Raw genomic sequence first — 19608 nt, 5'->3', positions numbered from 1 at the left:
CAGCAGTTAAGATGCTGCCTGGGATGCCCACATCCTGTATCAGAGTGCCTGGGTTCGAGTCCTGGCTCTGTTTCTGAGTCCAACTTTGCAACCCTGGAATCCTGCTAAACATGTTGGAGACTGAATTGAGTTCCAGGCTCCTGGCTTTGGCCTGATCTAGCTCCACCTGTTGCATTGGGATCTGGAGAGTGAACCAGTGGGTGGAAGATCTTTCTTCACACCCCTGTGTATATGTTTGTGTGTGTGTATGTATGCCTTTCAAGTAAAGAAAAGTAAGCATAATTTCTTCCCCCTGCTCCGCCCCCAAAGATTTATTTATTAGAAAGTTCAAGTTAGATAGAAGGGGAGAAGGAGAGAGACAACGTCCAACCATTGATTGGTTCACTCTCAAAGTAGACACAATGGCCAGGGCTGAGCCAGGCCAAAGCCAGAGTCAGGAGCTTCATCTGTGTCTCCCATGTGGATACAGGGGCCCAAACACTGGGGCCATCTTGTGCTGCTTTTCCCAAGCCACTAACAGGGAGTTGGATCAAAGGAGAGCAGCCAAGACACAAGCTAGTGCCCATGTAGGATGCTGCCATCCCAGATGGCACCTTTAGCCACTATGCCACAATGCCACCCCTCATAAATAATTTCGTTAAAAAAAGAGAAAACTTCCTGTCTCATTCTCTGCCTCCTTTATTTCTTTTTTAAATTTTTTTTGACAGAGTGGACAGTGAGAGACAAAGGTCTTCCTTTACCATTAGTTTACCCTCCAATGGCCGCTGTGGCTGGCGCGCTGCAGCCAACGCACCACACTGATCTGAAGCCAGGAGCCAGGTGCTTCTCCTGGTCTCCCATGGGGTGCAGGGCCCAAGTACTTGGGCCATCCTCCACTGCACTCCTGGGCCAGAGCAGAGAGCTGGCCTGGAAGAGGGGCAACCGGGACAGAATCCAGCGCCCCAAGGCGGAGGATTAGCCTATTGAGTGTGCTGGCGCCACAAGGCGGAGGATTAGCCTATTGAGCGGCGACGCCAACCTTCTTTACTTTATTTCTTACCTCTTAATATACATATGGTATCTAAATTTTCATTTCTATGTCCTGTAGAAAACATGACCTAAATATCTGATGATGGTATCATATCATTTTTAAAATTCATTAAATCTGAAAGTGATATTACTAATTTTTCAGTTTAATGCATCTGATATTTGCCATACTAACATAGATATTTTCACATGAATTTTATTCTTTTTAATTATTCAGAATTCTTTACTCTTTTCTATCTTAAAAATATTTTATGAACAGACTGCATAAGTATAACCAGAGTATGGGAGATGCAATCCTGAATTTTAGTCACTCTAAAACAACATAGAATAATGTATAGTAGTGAACAAATATGTGAATACCAAGTAATTTTATTAAGAAACCTAATTTCGGCCGGCGCTGCGGCTCAATAGGCTAATTCTCCGCCTGCGGTGCCGGCACCCTGGGTTCTAGTCCCAGTCCGGGCACTGGATTCTGTCCCAGTTGCCCCTCTTCCAGGCCAGCTCTCTGCTGTGGCCCGGGAGTGCAGTGGAGGATGGCCCAAGTGCTTGGGCCCTGCACCCACATGGGAGACCAGGAGAAGCACCTGGCTCCTGGCTTCGGATCAGCGCGGTGCGCCGGCCGCAGCGGCCACTGGGGGTGAACCAGCGGAAAAAAAGGAAGATTTTCTCTCTCTGTATCTCACTGTCCACTCTGCCTGTCAAAACAAAACAAAAAAAACCTAATTTCCCAGATTGCTATGAAGAATGAGTTAAACACCTGTCAAAGTAGGGGCTGTTCCTTGTCTTGCCCATGAAGAATTCTGCCAATAATGTTTGATCTTTATTGTTTAACATACTGTATAATAAGTAAATGCTTTTTCCCCTTTTCCCGTTCACCTCTTAGTTCCCTCTTCCTCTTTGCTTTCCTCATTTCCCTATTCTTTTTATTTATTTATTTATTTATTTTGAAAGACAGAGACAGTAAGAGAGATCTGCCATCTGCCAATTGGCTCCACAAATGCCCACATAGCCAGGGCTAAGGCAGCACAAAGCCGGAAGCTCGGAAGTGAATCTGGGTCTGTCTCTCTTGTGGGTGGTAAGGACCCAAATACTTGAGCTATCACCTGCTGCCTCCCAGAGTGCACGTTAGCAGGAAGCTGGAATTGGGAGCAGGACCAGGACTAAAATCTGACACTTCACTGTGGGATGCATGGTATCCCAAGGAGCATCTTAAGTATGATGCCAAATTCCTCATCCCCTTTTACTAATCTCAGTTCCCTTTGATAATCTCTTGGCTGCCCAGGACTTTTCAGTGCAGAATACTATTCAGGTGTGCATCTTTGGGCCAATATTTTATACCCACCCCTTTCTTTGATTCTGTGTGCCCTCCTCTTAAATTACATAAATTTCCTCTTATTCCATCAAGAGAGTGCTCTTTGTCAGGCAGAAGACTAATTATAGAAGAGTAATTGCAGTTAAATGTCAGTTGACTTCCAGGGGCTTGTAGATGTTAGCTTTCCAGGGGACATAATTGAATGGGCCCTCCTGGAGATGGCATGCCTCATCTAAAGCAATGGTTCTAATGATGAAAATCGGAGGCATTATAAGGAACTAGCAGTAGACTGTTTTGGTTTTAGTAAAGGGACCATTCTGTGCCCTGACAATCAAACATAAACCCTGTTAGCTTGCTAATGGCAAAGGCAAACTAGTTTTCACCATCCTACTTACATGAGATTTTAACTTAGCCAAGATGCAAATAATGTGCGGGGCTGGATGTTTGTCCTGGCGGTTAGGAAACCATCTGGGACACCACCTCCCATGTCAGAGAACCTGAGTTTGAGTCCCAGCTCTGCTTCCAATTCCAGCTTCCTACTCAAGTGCGCCAAAAAAGGCAACAGGTAATGCTCAAGTAGTTGGGTCCTGCTACCCACTTGAGAGACCTAGATTGGATTCCTAGCTCCTAGCCTGTCTCAGCTCTGATAATTATGGACATTTTGGGAATGAACCAGCAGATATTAGCTCTCTGTTGTGTCTGTGAGTCTGTTAAACAATTTTTAAAACAATGTGGTATTTCTTTCTTCTTCTCAGAATGACTGATGGATACTCAGGAAGTGATCTGACAGCTTTGGCAAAAGATGCAGCACTAGGTCCTATCCGAGGTAGGTGTACAGAACTTGAATATTTGGAACTATTTATTATACCACTTCAGAAGTTTGAGAAATTTCCACAAAAGGATCTTTTTTTTTTTTATTTTGAGTATGAAAGCAATATAGATTTATCAATGGAAAGCTTCCTACAAGTAGTTTCTAAATTAAGGATCAATAAGAAAATATCTTGGGCTTTGTGGACCACATATGATCTTTGTTGCATAGTCACCTTTTTTTTAAACGACCGTTTAAAAATATAAAACTGGGGCTAGCGCTGTGGTAAAGCCCCGGCCTGCAACACTGGCATCCCATCTGGGGACCGGTTCAAGTCCCAGCTACTCCGCTTCTGATCCAGATTCCTGCTAATGCGCCTAGGAAAGCAGCAGAGGATGGCCTAAGTGCTTGTGCCCCTGCACCCACATGGGAGTTCTGGAGGAAGCTCCTGGTTCCTGGCTTTGGATCAGCTCACCTCCAGCCATTGCGGCTGTTTGGGGAGTGAACCAGTGGATGGAAGACCTCTCTGTTTCTACCTCTCTCTCTAACTCTATCATTCAAATAAATAAAATCTTTTAAAAATATATATAAAACCATTGTTAGCTCACAGACCTAACAAATAATCTATGAGCCAGAGAAGCTTGATGACTCCTGTTCTAGATGACAAGTTGTACTTCTTCATAGTTGGTGAGCAGCAGAAATTTGAGGGGAAAAAACTTTTTTCTTTAAATTTTTTTTCTGAAAAGCAGAGAGACAGACAAAGATATATCTTCTACCCGCTGATTTATTCCTCAAATGTCTAAAACAGCTTGCTCTTGACCAGGCTGAAACCAGGAGCCTGGTCCTCAACCTACATCTCATGTGGGTGGCGGGCATCCAGGTACTTGAGCCATCACCTGCTTCCTCCAGGGATGAACATTAGCAGGAAGCTGGAATTCAAAGCCAAGCTGATGCTCAAATTCAGGCACTCCAATATGGGATGTTGTCATCCAAGCAGCAGTTTAGTCTTAGCAAGCAGAGAAGAGTAATACTTGTAAAGGGGGCAAAGTGGTGCAGCAGGTTAAGCCACCGCTTGGGATGCTGGCATCCTAATTGGAGTGCCCATTGAAGTCCTGGCTGTCGCTCCCCCTCTTCGTGGAGGAGCAACACAGGACCCTGCGCTGTTCTTTCGTCTGCTCGGCCCTCCCCGGGTTTGCTGCTGGTTCTTCCCGGGTTGGCTACTATCCCTTCCACCTCCGTGGAAGGGCAGTTCCCCCTGGCCGCATTCCCCACTTCCGCAGGGGAGCGGCACACCGCCGGCCGGCTCTTTCGGGGGCTGCACGGGTTCCCTTAGATGTTCCCCATAGATGTTCCTGGTGCATGCCGTCTCTCTCCTCCTTTATAGTCCTCCTCCGCCAATCCCAACTCGGCTGAGTACGCTGCTCTCCAATCAGGAGCAAGTCCTACAGTTAATTGGTTGAACTGGAGGCAGCTGTGCGGAAGCTGTTTACTTCTCTCCCAGCGCCATATTGTGGGAGAGCAGATGCATAGAATAAGTCCTAATTCGAGTAACTTAGTCCAGTCCGGATTGCTCCCCACAGATCCCCCTTTCTTTTTATTTTTTAGCGTTGATACGCGCCTGTCTTCGGTGTCCCGCGGAACACACTCTGCTCTACTTGCTAGAGTTGCCACAGGCTCTTACAAGTCCTATCAATCAGGAAAACCGAATCCGGGTCCTCTCTTCGCCATTGTGAGGAGGTTTTTAGGCGCTGATGCATGCCTGTGTTCGGTGCCCTGCAGCGCATGCTCTGCTCTGCCCGCAGGGGCTTACAAAACCTATCAGGCAAACCGAATCCAAGCCTTCTCATTGCCTTATTGTGGGGGAGACTTATTAGTGTTGGTTCGTGCCTATCTTCGGTGACCTGCAGCTCATACTCTGGTCGAGCTTTGCTGGCGCTTACCGCCTTAAATCAGGCAGACCGAATCCAAGCTTAATATTGTTGTATTGTGGGGAAGCCTTACTGATGTTAATTCGTGCCTGTCTTCGGTGACCTGCAGCGCATAAGCTGCTAGCTGCCCGCAGGTGCTCATCGCCTCACTTGATTAGGCAGACCGAATCCAAGCCTTCTAATTGGCATGTTGAGGGGAGGCCTTATTTTTCTCTATTTCTCTATCTCCGGGCATTTCTATTTCTCCCATTTTACTTCTGTCTGCCAACATTCCTATTTCTCTTTTACTTCACTTCCAAACTTCTGTTTCTCTTATCCCCGCGGCTTTCCGGCACCTCGCCCCGCCGGCGGGTTCCCGGCTCTGCGCCGCTTCAGCCCGCGCGCCTCTCTGCGCGGCTTCCCGGCTTTGCGCGGTCCGCGGTCTCCACGCTTAACCCTTTCGCGTCTGAACCACGGCCTACGCCAGCGTTCCCTATCTATTCACGCCCCGTGCTCTCTCTGCACGCGGCGGCTTCCGCGAGTAACACAGCGTAGCTTGCGTCTCCACCACTAGCATTCAATCCAAGTTCCCCGGGCTAGCCTGGCGAATTCAACCCAGCGTACGTCTCCGCCCCACGGTTTGGCTTTCCGTCCTTTGCTCCCCGGGCTAATCAGACGGATCCCAATCTGGCTTGCGTCTCAGCTTCTGGTTTTAACTTTTCGCCCCCTATTCCCGGGCTAACTTGAGAATCCCAAAGTGGCTTTCGTTTCCGCCTTGGCCTGCCCCCCGCGGCTTCAATTTCCCTAACATTTTTCTCTACCCGGTATGTTTCCCCAAGCTTTCTTCCAACAATACTCCTCCCTCATTTCTCCTGGCCTCTCCCCACAGTCCGCATCCGAGTCTGTTTGTTCTAGCTTTCACTTTCGCTTTCGACCTTAGAGATTTCTCCCAGCTTCCCCCCGTAGTCCGTAGTCCGTATCTGAGTCTATGCCTAGGCTTTCAACAGCTTCCTCCGGCTCCTTTTTCGTCCGGCTTTTCCCTAGGCTGTTTGCTAGTCTCTCTCTCCGATATTTTCCCAGTTCTTCCCGTTTCTTCCCTCCTAAGTTTCCTATCCGTCCTAAGTTTCCTATCCGAGCTAGGTTTCCTATCCGAGCTAGGTTTCCTATCCGAGTTAGGTTTCCTATCCGAGTCACGTTTCTTCCCTCCTAAGTTTTCTCTCCGTCCTAGGTTTCCTATCCGAGTCACGGCACCATTATGTCGCTCCCCCTCTTCGTGGAGGAGCAACACAGGACCCTGCGCTGTTCTTTCGTCTGCTCGGCCCTCCCCGGGTTTGCTGCTGGTTCTTCCCGGGTTGGCTACTATCCCTTCCACCTCCGTGGAAGGGCAGTTCCCCCTGGCCGCATTCCCCACTTCCGCAGGGGAGCGGCACACCGCCGGCCGGCTCTTTCGGGGGCTGCACGGGTTCCCTTAGATGTTCCCCATAGATGTTCCTGGTGCATGCCGTCTCTCTCCTCCTTTATAGTCCTCCTCCGCCAATCCCAACTCGGCTGAGTACGCTGCTCTCCAATCAGGAGCAAGTCCTACAGTTAATTGGTTGAACTGGAGGCAGCTGTGCGGAAGCTGTTTACTTCTCTCCCAGCGCCATATTGTGGGAGAGCAGATGCATAGAATAAGTCCTAATTCGAGTAACTTAGTCCAGTCCGGATTGCTCCCCACACTGGCTACTCGGCTTCTCAACCAGTTTCCTGCTGAAGTGCCTTGGGAAGGTAATGGAAGATGACTCAGGTACTTGGATTCTTACTACCTATGTGGAAGACCAGGATGGAGTTCCTGGTTGGTAGCTCTGGCCTGGCACAGATGTGGCTTTTATAGCACCTATTCCAGAAGTGAATCAGCATATGGAAAATCTGTCAGTCTCTCCCTCTATAACTCTGCTTTTTTGAATAAATAAATCTTTTTTAAAAGGGGAAGTGGACTTTACCTGTTTTCTGGCTCTTTTTCTTTCAATGTTCTAATATTTAAAAATATTAATGTATCTAAAGGAACTTAAATAAAAAGTTTTTATTTTTCTTACTATGTTTGACGATTTGCAGCAAAATATTCATTGCTCTGTTTTGATTCAAATTAATTTGTTGAATGTGTAATATCACAACTGATTGATTCTGTTAAACGCACTGTGATACCACTTTTTTTTATAAATATTAGCATCTTATGCCTTCTCTTCTGAAGTTTGCTTTTTTTTTTTTTTTAAGATTTATTTATTTGAAAGTCAGAGTTACACAGAGGAGAGAGAGAAAGAGAGAGGTCTTCCATCCACTGGTTCACTCCCCAGTTGGCCGCAACAGCTGGAGCTGCACCGGTCCAAAGCCAGGAGCCAAGAGCTTCTTCTGGGTCTCCCACACAGGTGCAGGGGACCAAGCACTTGGGCCATCTTCTACTGCTTTCCCAGGCCATAGCAGAGAGCTGGATCGGAAGGGGAACAGCCGGGTATCGAACTGGTGCCCATATGGGATGCCGGCACTGAAGGCCAGGGCGTTAACCTGCTGCGCCACAGCACCAGCCTCTGATATCAGTTTAGAGTAGACGTTGTCATCTACCTGTCCATAGCCAGCAGGGACAGTGGATAGGTGATGCGGTCAGATATGCACTCAGCAATATTGACTGTGATGATAAAATAGAACATGTAGTTTCAGAAGCACTAGTTAGGTCTCTACCCTTTTTCTCTCACTCAGAGTACAATGGAATGCAATTAAATGAGAAAGATGTCATTTCTGCCATAATTTGTGTTAAAAGCCTATATCATACCAAAACTTTTTGCTTTCTTTAATACTGGTACATATTTCCCACAGTGAAACTACTGATTTAGAACTGCTGCTTTGGAAAATAAACCATGTAACCTTGAGAATGTATTTTGAAACTCTGGTTAAACAAACTCTTGCAGCCAATTGCATGAAATGCTATTTAGTTTGCAGACTCAAAAAGAATAGCTAGGGGCTGGCGCTGAGGCACAGTGGGTTAAAGCCCCAGTGGCGTATGGGTGCTGGTTCAAGTCCTGTTGCAGCCACTTGGGAAATGAACCAGCAGATAGAAGACCTCTTTATCTCCACCTCTCTCTGCCTTTCAAATAAATAAAATGAATCTTTAAAAAAAAGAATAGCTAATGTATGAATCTTTCTTTTTTTTGTAGCTGTTATCTGAAGCAGACAAAAGTTTTGGGATAAAAATGTCAAAGTAATGCCTTTTGTAAAGAACAAGTTAAGAACAAGTTACATCCTTTTAAGGTCACTTTTTTTTTTTAAGATTTATTTATTTATTTGAAAGTCAGTTACATAGAGAAGGAGAGGCAGAGAGAGAGAGGTCTTCCTTCTGCTGGTTCACTCCCCAGTGGGCCACAGGAGCCAGGAACCAGGAGCTTCTTCTGGGTCTCCCATGTGGGTGCAAGGGACCAAGGACTTGGGCCATCCTCCACTGCCTTCCCGGGACACAGCAGAGAGTTCTGTTGGGAGTTGAGTAACTGGGACTCAAACCAGCGCCCACATGGGATTCCGGCCCTGGAAGCGACGGTTTTACCTGCTATGCCACAATGTTGGCCCCAAAGGTCACTTGAAAATTAGTGAAGTCTGTTCTTTTGTGCAACAGTGCAGGAAATTGAATCCCTTTCAGTTATTCCTCAGAAGGAATATTATTCTGTTGTAAGCACTAATAAATTTTTTGTACCCTCAGTGTTAATGTGTCTCTTTTAATGTAATGACTTACAATGAATGGATTCTTTTTGATCATTTACTAGATTTTACCCTGCAGCAATTTAAACTTCAGAATCTTCTCTTTTTTTTAAGTGCCTGCCTTTTTCTATTTTACAGAACTGAAACCGGAACAGGTAAAGAACATGTCTGCAAGTGAGGTATGCCACGAATCAGTTGTGTCCATTACATGATGTTCTGTATTATAATACCTGCAATTTTTCACTTGGATTTCTTTTGATGTATTTAATTAGACCCTAGAAAAGATTGACGGCTTCATTTCAGAATAGGATGGCCTATGAAATTATTCTCTTATATTCTTCCGTAGAGGAGAAAAATATGCATATTCATTAATTTTCTTATCCAATCACGTAAAAACTAAAAATCATTAAACATTTGAGGGTTTTATACATTGTGAAAATAAACTTTTTTTAAAAAAATAAGATTTATTTATTTATTTGAAAGGCAGTTGGCTGGCGCTGCGGCTCAATAGGCTAATCCTCCACCTAGCGGCGCCGGCACACCAGTTGGGGCGCCGGATTCTTTCCCAGTTGCCCCTCTTCCAGGCCAGCTCTCTGCTGTGGCCCGGGAAGGCAGTGGAGGATGGCCCAAGTGCTGGGCCCTGCACCCCATGGGAGACCAGGAGAAGCACCTGGCTCCTGCCTTCAGATCAGTGCGGTGCGCCGGCCGCAGCGCGCCAGCCATGGCGGCCATTGGAGGGTGAACCAACGGCAAAAGGAAGACCTTTCTCTCTTTCTCTTTCTCTCACTGTCCGCTCTGCCTGTCAAAAAAAAAAAAAAAAAGGCAGCTACAGAGATGCAGAGGCCAGGGTGGGGGTGGGGTCTTCCATCTGCTGGCTCACTCCACAGATGGCTGCAATGGCCAGAGCTGCACCAGTCCAAAGCCAGGAGCCAGGAGCTTCTTCTGGGTCTCCCACGTGGGTGCAGGGGCCCAAGGACTTGGGCCATCTTCTACTGCTTTCCCAGGCCATAGCGGAGAGCTGGATTGGAAGTGGAGCAGCCGGGACTTGAACTGGTGCCCATATGGGATGCCGGCACTGCAGGTGCCTGCTTTACCCACTACACCACAGCACCGACCCCCTTCCCTTTTCTTTTAAAGATTTATTTTACTGGGGGTGGCGAGTAATATGAGTGTTGATTCATGTCTTGGTTGCTCACTTCCCATCTACTTCCCTGCTGTTGGCCTGAGAAAAGCAGTGGAAGATGGCTGAAGTGCTTGGGCTCCTGGTGCACATATGGGAGACCCAGGAGAGCTCCTGGCTACCACCTCGCCCAGTGCTGGCCATTGTGGCCATATGGGTAGTGAACCAACAGATGGAAGATCTTTCCCTGTCTCTCCGTCTCTCTGTCTCTAATTGACTCAAATCTTAAAAAAGATATATTTGAAAGGAACAATTAGATCCTCTCACATGGCTGCAGTGGCCCAAGGACTTGGGCCGTCTTCTGCTGCTTTCCCGGGCCATAGCAGAGAGCTGGATGGCAAATGGAAGAACAGGGACTTGAACTGATGCTCATATGGGATGCCAGTGTTGGAGTGGCAGCTTTACCTATTGAGCCACAGTTGCTAGCCCAATGGCCCAATTTTCTACAGGGGTTGGTAATTTTCACACAGAGAATAAATATATTTAAGTACAATTTGGAAGTCTTTTTTTCTTAAAGTTTCTGAGAAAACTTGAAATGATCTAATTAGGCATTTTGTGTATTGTGGTTAATCAGCTATATTATTGAAAAACCCATAAACTTCTTGCATGTTTCTTCCCAAGTTAAATACTCTAGTTATCTCAGGGTGTGTTTGGTATGAGTAAAGCTTAGGAAGAGAATTCCAAATACACACTTTGGTGATTAGCTACTGTTACCTTAAAAATCCACATTTAAAGTATAAGCCTCAAGTCCATTTTCTCTGATTCATAATTTTTTAAAAAGATTTAATTGGTTTATTTATTTGAAAGAATTACAGAGATTGATCTTCCATCCTCTGGTTCACTGTCCAAATGGCTGCAACAGCTGCGGCTAGGCGAGGCTGAAACCAGGAGCCAGAAGCTTTTTCAAGGTTTCCCATATGGGTGCAGGGGCCCAAGCACATGGGCCATCTTCTGTTGCTTTCTCAAGCACATTAGCAGGGAGCTGAATCAGAAGCAAAACAGCAAGGACTTGAACCAGTGCCCAAGTGAGATGCTGGCATCACAGATGACAGCTCAACCTGTTACGCCACAATGCCAGCCCCTTGCCTTGTATTAAGATTTTTGTAAGGCATATAATCTAGCAAGCTTAATATTTCTTCTGGAATATAGAAAATGTATTAAGATGATTGACTTGATTTTCTAAGAATTTGTTTATGCATGTTTATTGTAACAATAATAAATAGCAACATTGTTACTTTAATCCATTCTTAGCTACCAACTGTTCATCATTTGTATGTCATTTTTAAAATCTAGATGAGAAATATTCGATTATCAGACTTCACTGAATCCTTGAAAAAGATCAAACGCAGCGTGAGCCCTCAAACTTTAGAAGCATACATTCGTTGGAACAAGGACTTTGGAGACACCACCGTTTAAGGAAACACCTTTGTAAGCCTGCAGAACATACAGCAAGCAAGCAAGAAAGGATCTGCATTGAACAGTTGTCAGCTATTGAAGCTTGACCTAAGTTTACAGGACTTGAGTCTTAAAAATGATTTGTACACCAAACTTGAAGATGAGCCAGAACACAAGTTTAAATAAAATTCAAAATGCAAATGGAGTATTTTGTTGTTTTAAGGCCTTCTTGCCTTGATGGTCCTGATTATTCCAGTGGACACTAAGTTAGAGCACAACAAAGACTGATTCTGGTCGTCTTTTCCAATATAATCATAATGTAAATAATAATTTGTATATGTGTTGCAGATGAAAGTATTCCAGAGACCGTGAATGGTAGAAGACATAAGAGCCTTTGTTTGTCATCTTTTTTTTTCCCTTAAAATTGTAGTTTTTCTTATTTTGCTTTCCTGCTGTTTGTCTTAACTATGGGTGATTGGACTGCCAACCACTCTTAAATTGGTTTGTTTTCTTTTACAATTACAGTGTGCCAAATGAAACTTTTTCCTAAGTAGTAGTAATAGGAAAAAGTTATTTTGAAGGTTTTTTTCTTCATAAATTTACAGACCTTAAACAATTGTTGTGATCTTTTCACTTTTTATTTTTCTATTCCCTTGCTACCAGTTAGAAAGCAATATAATAGCATCAAAGCAAATCTGGCGAAATGCAGATGGTTTAAAAGCTTGAGTTACTCTGTCATATAACATGTAGATCAGTCCTCATGTGACCTGCAGTATTTTTTTTCTAATATACTTGTCAGAAATCTATTGTAGACTGTTAACTTATTTCTAATGGAATTTATTTTCTGCTAGAATTACTCAGATATTTAAGAGGGCCAATTTTAACTGCTGTAAAAGTGGTTCTAGTGCAAGCAAAGGGAAATTCTGGGAGCTAGGACATTTCTAATTTATTGCTTATTACCTTCTTACTGTTTACAGGATAATTATAAGCCAGTGAAACTACCATCTTTTATTCTTAAAAATGAGTCCCTTCAATGAAACTTTAAAAAAAATACTGAATTTTTATACATTGCATACATTTTATAAGTTTCTTGTGCTCACTTTATTACTAAAAAATTCTAATCTGTTGATCTTCCTTTTGTTCCCCAGAAATGTACAATATTGTTTCTTGTTTGTATAAATATGCCTGGTTTTTATTATAAAGATGTCATTGTAGAAAGTAGAAACTCATATCATGGCCTTTTAAATATTATAATAAAGGCAAATGGATATTTGCCCTTAGTTTACTGGTTAAAAGCTTGTTTACAGAACTTTTCTTTGGTGCTTAAATGATGCTATGTAAAATGTCATGGGTAAAAAGAATAATTTTATAGTAGTAGCAGACTTTGCAAAAGATGTCAGTGGTTTTAAGAAAATATATTAAAATTAGAAACTGGACCTACTATAGAAGAATTCTAAAATGAAGACATTATACATTCTTTTTAAGTTAATCTTGTTCTTGTTAAAGATTCATTGAAATATAAATGTATGATTTCTTAAGATCATGTATTCTTTGTACCCATAACTTACAACATGTCTCTTCTAATCATAGAATGTCCTGCATAATAAAAAAAAAGAGCTGAGATAAAAAAAAAAAACCTAAGCCATAGCTATGCATATATTAGGGTTTGTTGTATCTTTTTTTTAATATCACAAACATTAAAGCATCACTTATAAAATACTGATAAATGAAAGATGTTGATGAAGTACACATGATGAGAAGAATTGGGAAAATATAAAATCACATTTTTAGTAAAGTTTAAAAATTTCATTTATAGAGGAATTAACATTCTTAATGTTTAGAAAACAGGCTAATCATGTGAAAAGACTGTTTCCAGCTCAACTTTTAAAATACAATCTCCTTGAAAATTGAGTGTTCTATTTGGAAAGTTTTTAGAAAACATAGGTGTTAAATGTTGCAAGATGTGAAGAGTTAATATTGTCACAAACATTGAGTCAAATTATATTATTGTAAAAATATCCATCTATGTTTAGAAGTTTCTTTACTGATGAAGTAAAGACTAGTGCTGGAAGACTGTTTGCTCTGAGTTAGTATGACCAAGTTTAATTTTAAGTTGTGGGTGTTTTTGTTTTTGTTTTTGTTTTTTTCCATAAAAAGGCCATGAAAATAGAGTAATAATATAGTAGGAGGTAAGGGGTAAGTTTGCCTTTTTCAGTAAAGGTAGAGTTGCTGAGGTTTTCTGGATTAATATTAGATTTAGATTGTGACCTTTTAGATTTTGTATTGCACTCTGTTGTATTATCTCCTAAAACATAATTCTTAAACATTAAGCATTAATGTGTTCTTCATGTTAATATGGCAGAGTTTTGTAAACTAAATTAAAACTTACTGATGTGCAAGACATTGAGCCACAGGAAAGAATCAATGTCATCTTCCCAGTTGTGTTAAGGTTAAAACTTATTCTAAGATGTCTGCCTTTTCAGGTTCTTAGGTCATGGCCTGCAAGGATACTTTGTGCTGGAGACAAATTGGAGGTCAAGCAGATACCAGAATTCTAATTTAAGTGTGTATACAGAAGTCCTTGTTTATAGTGTAAAATTGTTCATATTTTGTACAAAACTAATTCTTTTTGAAAAACGAAGCATTTACAGTTTGTTTTTGGACTCCTAGTCAAAGGATTTTCCTTTAAATGCCTGTCTTATTTTAGTCTAGTCTTTTGTACTTTTCCTCAGAAGAAATGAATTAAAGGGTATGTGTAGCCACATTTTTCCTAATGGATTGGGAATAAATGCTCAACTTTATTTCGCCTTTAGTTTTTTTTTTTTAATTTAAAACTTGATATTTCAGGGGTTGCAGTTTAATAATGAAGAAGGGAGTATCTTGTATCTGACTGACTTGTAGACAACAACAGGTAGAAGCTCTTGGAGAAAATGTAAAGAGCAATGATTAGAAGACTGGAGAGCAACCCAAACCAGGCCGGAACTGTGCAAAATCCTGTGTGAGAATTAAGAGATTCATATTAACTGACTGCAGCCTTAGGGAAATTTCCAATTTGTATAGTTCACTCAGGAATTGCAGTAGAATGGGACAGTGTTGCTAGGCTGAGCAGTCATTGGGCTTCTAGAACAGCTGGAAATCTTGAGGCGGCTTCAGAGAGCAGACAGCCCAAAATCTACATTAAGAGCCTTGGTGGATTCAGAAATTCAACATGTACAATGTGATATTTAAGGGAACCCAGCCAAAAAAAAGTAGCTGCTTGTGGATACAGAGTTTGAAATTCAAGTTCCACTAAGAGGAGTTGAGTAAATACTTTGTGTTTCTCATTGAAATCCAGAAAGGACCATGTGTTAGCACTGACATTCTTAAACTAATGACAAAATGGAAAAGTCAGTGTAACAAAGCTTGAAATCAAACCTTCACAGCATCAAGAAAACGGTTTAAAAGAATGATGATTTGGTGGGTGCCGTGGCTCACTAGGCTAATCCTCTGCCTGCCACGCCGGCACCCTGGGTTCTAGTCCCGGTTGCTCCTCTTCCAGTCCAGCTCTCTGCTGTGGCCCGGGAGTGCAGTGGAGGATGGCCCAAGTGCTTGGGCCCTGCACCCTCAAGAGAGACCAGGAGAAACACCTGGCTCCTGGCTACAGATCAGTGTGGTGCGGCGGCTGCAGCGTGCCAGCCGCAGCGGCCACTGGGGAGTGAACCAATGTAAAAGGGAAGACCTTTCTCTCTGTCTCTCTCACTGTCCACTCTGCCTGTCAAAAAATAAAAGAATGATGATTTGAAGTGACACAAACCAGGTTGAAGGGGCTACCTCTGGACAAATTTGGAACAGTTAGACAATAAATCATGAACTTGTAGAAATATAAATGCATACATGCAGAAATTATAAGTGTGCTGAATGGTGGTCCTTGTACAGTCGGTCAAGCCTTGCTTGGGGTTAAGTCCCACCTCCTTTCTATCTGGCTTCCTGCTAATGGGCCTGGGAGCCAACAAATGAACTAGCAGGTGGAAGATTTTATGTCACCCTTGCCTTCGCTCCCATTCTGCCTTTCAAATAAATAAACCTGGGAAAATGTTTGATGCAGAATGAGATGTTTGGTTTCAAAGTGTCTCCCCACCGGGGAGGGGTGCTCTGGGTCCCACAGCATCCTGGGCAGGGGCTGCTCCCAGGCCAGGTGCAGCACCTGCTTCCCCGGCAGCCTGTCCCCTGACCGCTTGAGACCGAGCAGCATCCCAGCCAGCAGACCCCTCATGTGTGCTGGAAGTTCCTGACATCCTTGGGACAGCTTTCCAGAGCATATCTAGCATGAAACCTTTACTGTTCTTTCTCACAGCCCTCCCTGAAGGTGCCATTTGCTGTGTGCTCAGCTCTCCCTCACAACTGGGAAGAAGGTGCTCTTTCCATGGGTGGAATAGAAGAATGGAAGAGCCAGGGTGCGGGATGAGTCCAGACCCAGCCCAGGCCTCAACGTCAGGCAGCGCTGGACTCAGGATAACTCATGTTTGAACTGAATTTAGAACACAGGCAGGAAGCTATATTGGGGTGGTTGCATCCTGCAGATGCATCTTGTGAACTTTTTTTTTTTTTTTTTTTTTTTTTTTATGAGAAGCCAGAGAAAGGAGGAAGAGGATTCCAATCATTCACTCTCCATGCCCAGACTGGGCAGGACTGAAGACCAGAACCAGAAACTGAATCGAGGCCTCCCATGTGGGTAGCAGGAGCCCAGTCACCTGAGCCATCCCTGGCTGCCTCCCAGGGTCTGCACCAGCGGGAAGCTGGAGTCAGGAGCCGAAGCTGGGGCTCTAGAGCTGAGATTTTATTTAATGTCTATAAATCTGACTTCTGCTCTGGTGAGTTTTTTTTTTTTTTTTAAGATTTATTTTATTTGAAATAGTTACAGAGTGAAGTAGAGCCTGAGAGAGAGGTCTTCCATCTGCTGGTTCACTCCCCAGATGACTGCAATCGCCAGAACTGATCTGAAGCCAGGAGCCAGGAGCTTCCTCCGGGTCTCCCACATAGGTGCAGGGGCCAAGGACTTGGGCCATCCTCCACTGCTCTCCCAGGCCATAGCAGAGAGCTGGATCAGAAGTGGAGCAGGCAGGACTCCCGCTGGCGCTGCAGGCCAGGGCTATAGCCCGCTGCACCACAGCATGGGCCTCCTCTAGTAAGTTTACACTGTGATTTTTGCTTTACTTAAGAAAACTCTGAAGAAAAGATCTCTTTTACAACAGGAACAGTTGAATAGAAAGAGAAAAATGCAGATTTGCAAAATCTTTGAGAGGGACTGGCTTTAAATCAGAATTTTATTTTGAAGGCTCATTAAATGAATTAAAGCTTCCTATGGACTACTTGGTGTTTAGTCGTCTCATTTTTAAAAATCAATTTTTTCTTCAGGGAGTGGCACTGTGGTGCAGTGGGTTAAAGCCACGGCCTGTAGTGCCAGCATCCCATGTGGGCGCCAGTTTGAGTCCTGGCTGCTCCATTTTCAATGCAGCTCCCTGCTAATGTTCCCGGGAAAGCAGTGGAACGTGGAACATGCTTGGGCCCCTGCACCCATGTGGGAGACCCGAAGAAGCTCCTGGATCGTGGCCTTGGCCTGGCCCAGCCCAGTCATTGCAGTTTTTTAAGTCTCGAGCTGGATTAGGGCACAACCAGGAACCTGGAACTCCACCTCGGCCTCCCACGTGGGTGTGGGAGTCCCAGCACTTGGGCCGTCTTCCACTGCTTTCCCAGGCGCAGTAGGCTGGGAAGTGGAGCTGCCCGGACTGGAACTGGTGCTCTGAAGGGATGCAGGGCTTAACCTGCTAGGCCACATAGCTGGTTCCGACATTACTTCTATAATAAAATTAACTTTAATGAGCAACTTAGGATTTTAGGAAGTAGGTCACAGTACTCCGTAATTGGTCAGCCTTCAAATTCAACTACGGTCAACAAGATGAACCCAGGCAAATTTCTTAATCTTTTCGCTTCCTCACTTGGGAAACGGGACTATTATCTAATTCATAAGGCTAAATCACACAGTACAGGTAAAAGCGCTTCGGTTAACGCAAAGGCCTCTCGTGGCTACAAAACACCTTTTAGCCGCTCTAGCCGCCGCCTCGCCTCTATAGAACGCAGAGGTAGCCGGGAAGGGGGCGTGGCCTGGAGTCGGGACACGCACTTCCGCCCCGGAGTCTCCCGCAGCCAATCGGTCCCTGATGCCCCACCCCTTCCGCACTGGGAAAAACGAACCTCCAGAGCGTCTTCCGGCGGGAGCTGTGCGGCTCCTTATCATGGTGAGTTGCGTGAGGGTTTAGGGTTTCTATCCTCGGGGGTTCTACGTAACGTGTCTCATCCTGAAGTGGCCTGACAGTCCCTGAGCTGCCCAGCACGGAGGTCGGCGTCGTGGCGGTCGGGGCTCCCCAGGAGGAGCGGCTGTCTGTCTCCCCAAAGGTCCCCCCCAGAGCCCGATTCCCCCCGGTCCCTCACCCTGTCCCTTTGCCGCTCGGGCTCCCGGCCTTCAGCTGCGGGCGCGTTTAGGGCTTCCCCCGGGCGAAATTTCCTTGATGTAGAAATAAAAGTCGGCTGGCGTCAGCGACTGCGGTCTGAAAACATGTTCACCAGCACAACAGCGGGACAGCCGTGATGGCTAGAGCTGTGACAGCGCCGCCGGAATATAGGCTGGAGTATCGTTTTAAGGCGGACGGCTCCCTCTGCAACTTGGCTTTATTGAGTGGCAAGTTCCTTAAGCAGTGGCTGCAGAAAGTCGGGTGTTGTCGAGCGTCCTACCGCTGTTTGCAGGAACGAGGGGAAGATCCCTGCTTAGGCTGTGGTCACTGAGACGTGGAATTGCCCCTAGAATTCGTTTAGAGGGATTAACCCATTTTATGGCCTTAGAAATCGAATACGTAGATCTCTGGGTTTCATCTCAAGACAAGCAATTGATTGTGATTTCAGCCGTCAGAGCGGCGATTGCCTTTTTGAATGTGTCTGAAAAATCAGTGGTGCACCTTATTTTTAGAAGATTTATTTATTTGAAAGGCGCATATGCATATATAGAGAGGGAGAGTTAGAGAGAGATCTTCCACCTGCTGGTTCACTCCCCAAAAGGCCACAAAGGTTGGAGCTTGGCTGATCCAAAACCAGGAGCCAGGAGCTTCATGTGGGTCTCCCACATGGGTGCAGGGGCCCAGGTACTTGGTCCATCTTTTGCTGCTTTCTCAGGCACATTAGCAGGGAGTTGGATCAGAAGTGGATCACTGGGACTAGAACCGGCACCTATATGGGATGCTGGCACTGCAGGAAGTGGCTTTATCCATTTGGGCACAGCACCGGCCTCTCATGGTGCTTTTCATAAAAGCCTACAAATGAGAAAGGGACTACATTTCTGTGCCTAAGCTGTTGTCATTCAGTTTCTTGGTCTAGTGGAAACAGTCGAGAAAGTTTCTTATCAGTGTACCTCATTTTTTTTTTTTTTTTGCAGTTTTCTGTAGTTCTTTTGCACACAGAAAGTCTGTAAATTCATGCACATAAAGTGGGTGAAAGTTTACCTTGTTTTTCTGGTTGTTTTTTTTTTTTTTTGGCTATGGCTGTGTAACCTCCAGCTGTGCTCTTATTTAACACCCTCACTGTTGTATGGCTGGAGTTAATTTCTACAATTTGCCCATGTCATTACCTTGCTTAATTTTTTTTTTTCTGTAGACAAATGCTGGTCAACATAGAATACTGAACCATCCATAGTGAAGCTTCTGGCCTTTACAGCCTATTTTTTACATAACCACCCCCTCCCCCCTCTACCCCCCCTGCCACATGCACACGCACACACACTCACACACTCAATGGCTTGCTGATCTTACTGTATGGCCTTTGAACCTAATTTTTAAATGGTCTTCCATCCTTTTGAGTTGCTGTCTATCCCCTACCCCCATCTTTATCAGTATAATTTACAGGTCCTTAATTATTTTCCTTTCCTTGCCCCTTGCCCCTTGCCCCTTGCCCCTTTTTCTTTTCAGATTTATTTATCTACTTGAAAGAAGAAGAGGCAGAGAGAGAGAGAGAGGTCTTCTAATCCGCTGGTTCACTCCCATTTGGCCACAACGGCTGGAGCTGGCCGATCTGAAGCCAGGAGCCAGGAGCTTCTTCTGGGTCTCCCATGTGGGAGCAGGGACCCAAGTACCTGGGCCATCATCTACTGCTTTCCCAGGCCATAACAGAGAGCTATTTCGGAAGTGGAGCAGCCAGGACACAAACTGGGGCCCATATGGGATGCTGGTATTCA

The 19608-nt window shown here is 44.7% G+C and overlaps 3 protein-coding genes across 23 annotated transcripts in view; 2 read left to right on the top strand and 1 right to left on the bottom strand.

Annotated features, from left to right (window-relative positions):
* Positions 1–14152, top strand: part of SPAST (spastin) — a 71076-nt gene extending 56924 nt beyond the window's left edge. For all 4 annotated transcript variants that reach the window (XM_070069271.2, XM_070069269.2, XM_070069270.2 and 1 more), the window contains 3 exons: positions 3094–3164; positions 8915–8955; positions 11250–14152. In XM_070069271.2, the coding sequence (XP_069925372.1) occupies positions 3094–3164; positions 8915–8955; positions 11250–11372 (235 nt within the window). In that variant the 3' untranslated portion in view covers positions 11373–14152. The remainder of the gene's footprint in view (positions 1–3093; positions 3165–8914; positions 8956–11249) is intronic.
* The window catches only part of MEMO1 (mediator of cell motility 1), a 652780-nt gene that overhangs the window by 220853 nt on the left and 412319 nt on the right, over positions 1–19608 (bottom strand). The window lies entirely within an intron of this gene.
* SLC30A6 (solute carrier family 30 member 6) overlaps positions 17487–19608 on the top strand; it is a 48969-nt gene continuing 46847 nt past the window's right edge. For 11 of the 18 annotated variants that reach the window (XR_016229490.1, XR_016229489.1, XM_089326574.1 and 8 more), the window contains exon 1: positions 17487–17626. Coding sequence is in view for 9 of the 18 variants with exons in the window: in XM_089326574.1 (XP_089182700.1) it covers positions 17549–17626 (78 nt within the window). In the remaining 9 variants the exon portion in view is untranslated. The remainder of the gene's footprint in view (positions 17627–19608) is intronic. The other 7 variants (XM_089326571.1, XM_051843032.3, XM_089326575.1 and 4 more) reach the window with 5 other exon arrangements.

Source organism: Oryctolagus cuniculus, chromosome 2 (genome assembly GCF_051225735.1).
Source record: "Oryctolagus cuniculus isolate XC-2025 breed Fujian yellow rabbit chromosome 2, ASM5122573v1, whole genome shotgun sequence".
Taxonomy (NCBI): Eukaryota; Metazoa; Chordata; class Mammalia; order Lagomorpha; family Leporidae; genus Oryctolagus; species Oryctolagus cuniculus.
The sequence above is the reverse complement of the archived record's forward strand: the minus strand, read 5'-3'. Positions and strand labels throughout refer to the sequence as shown.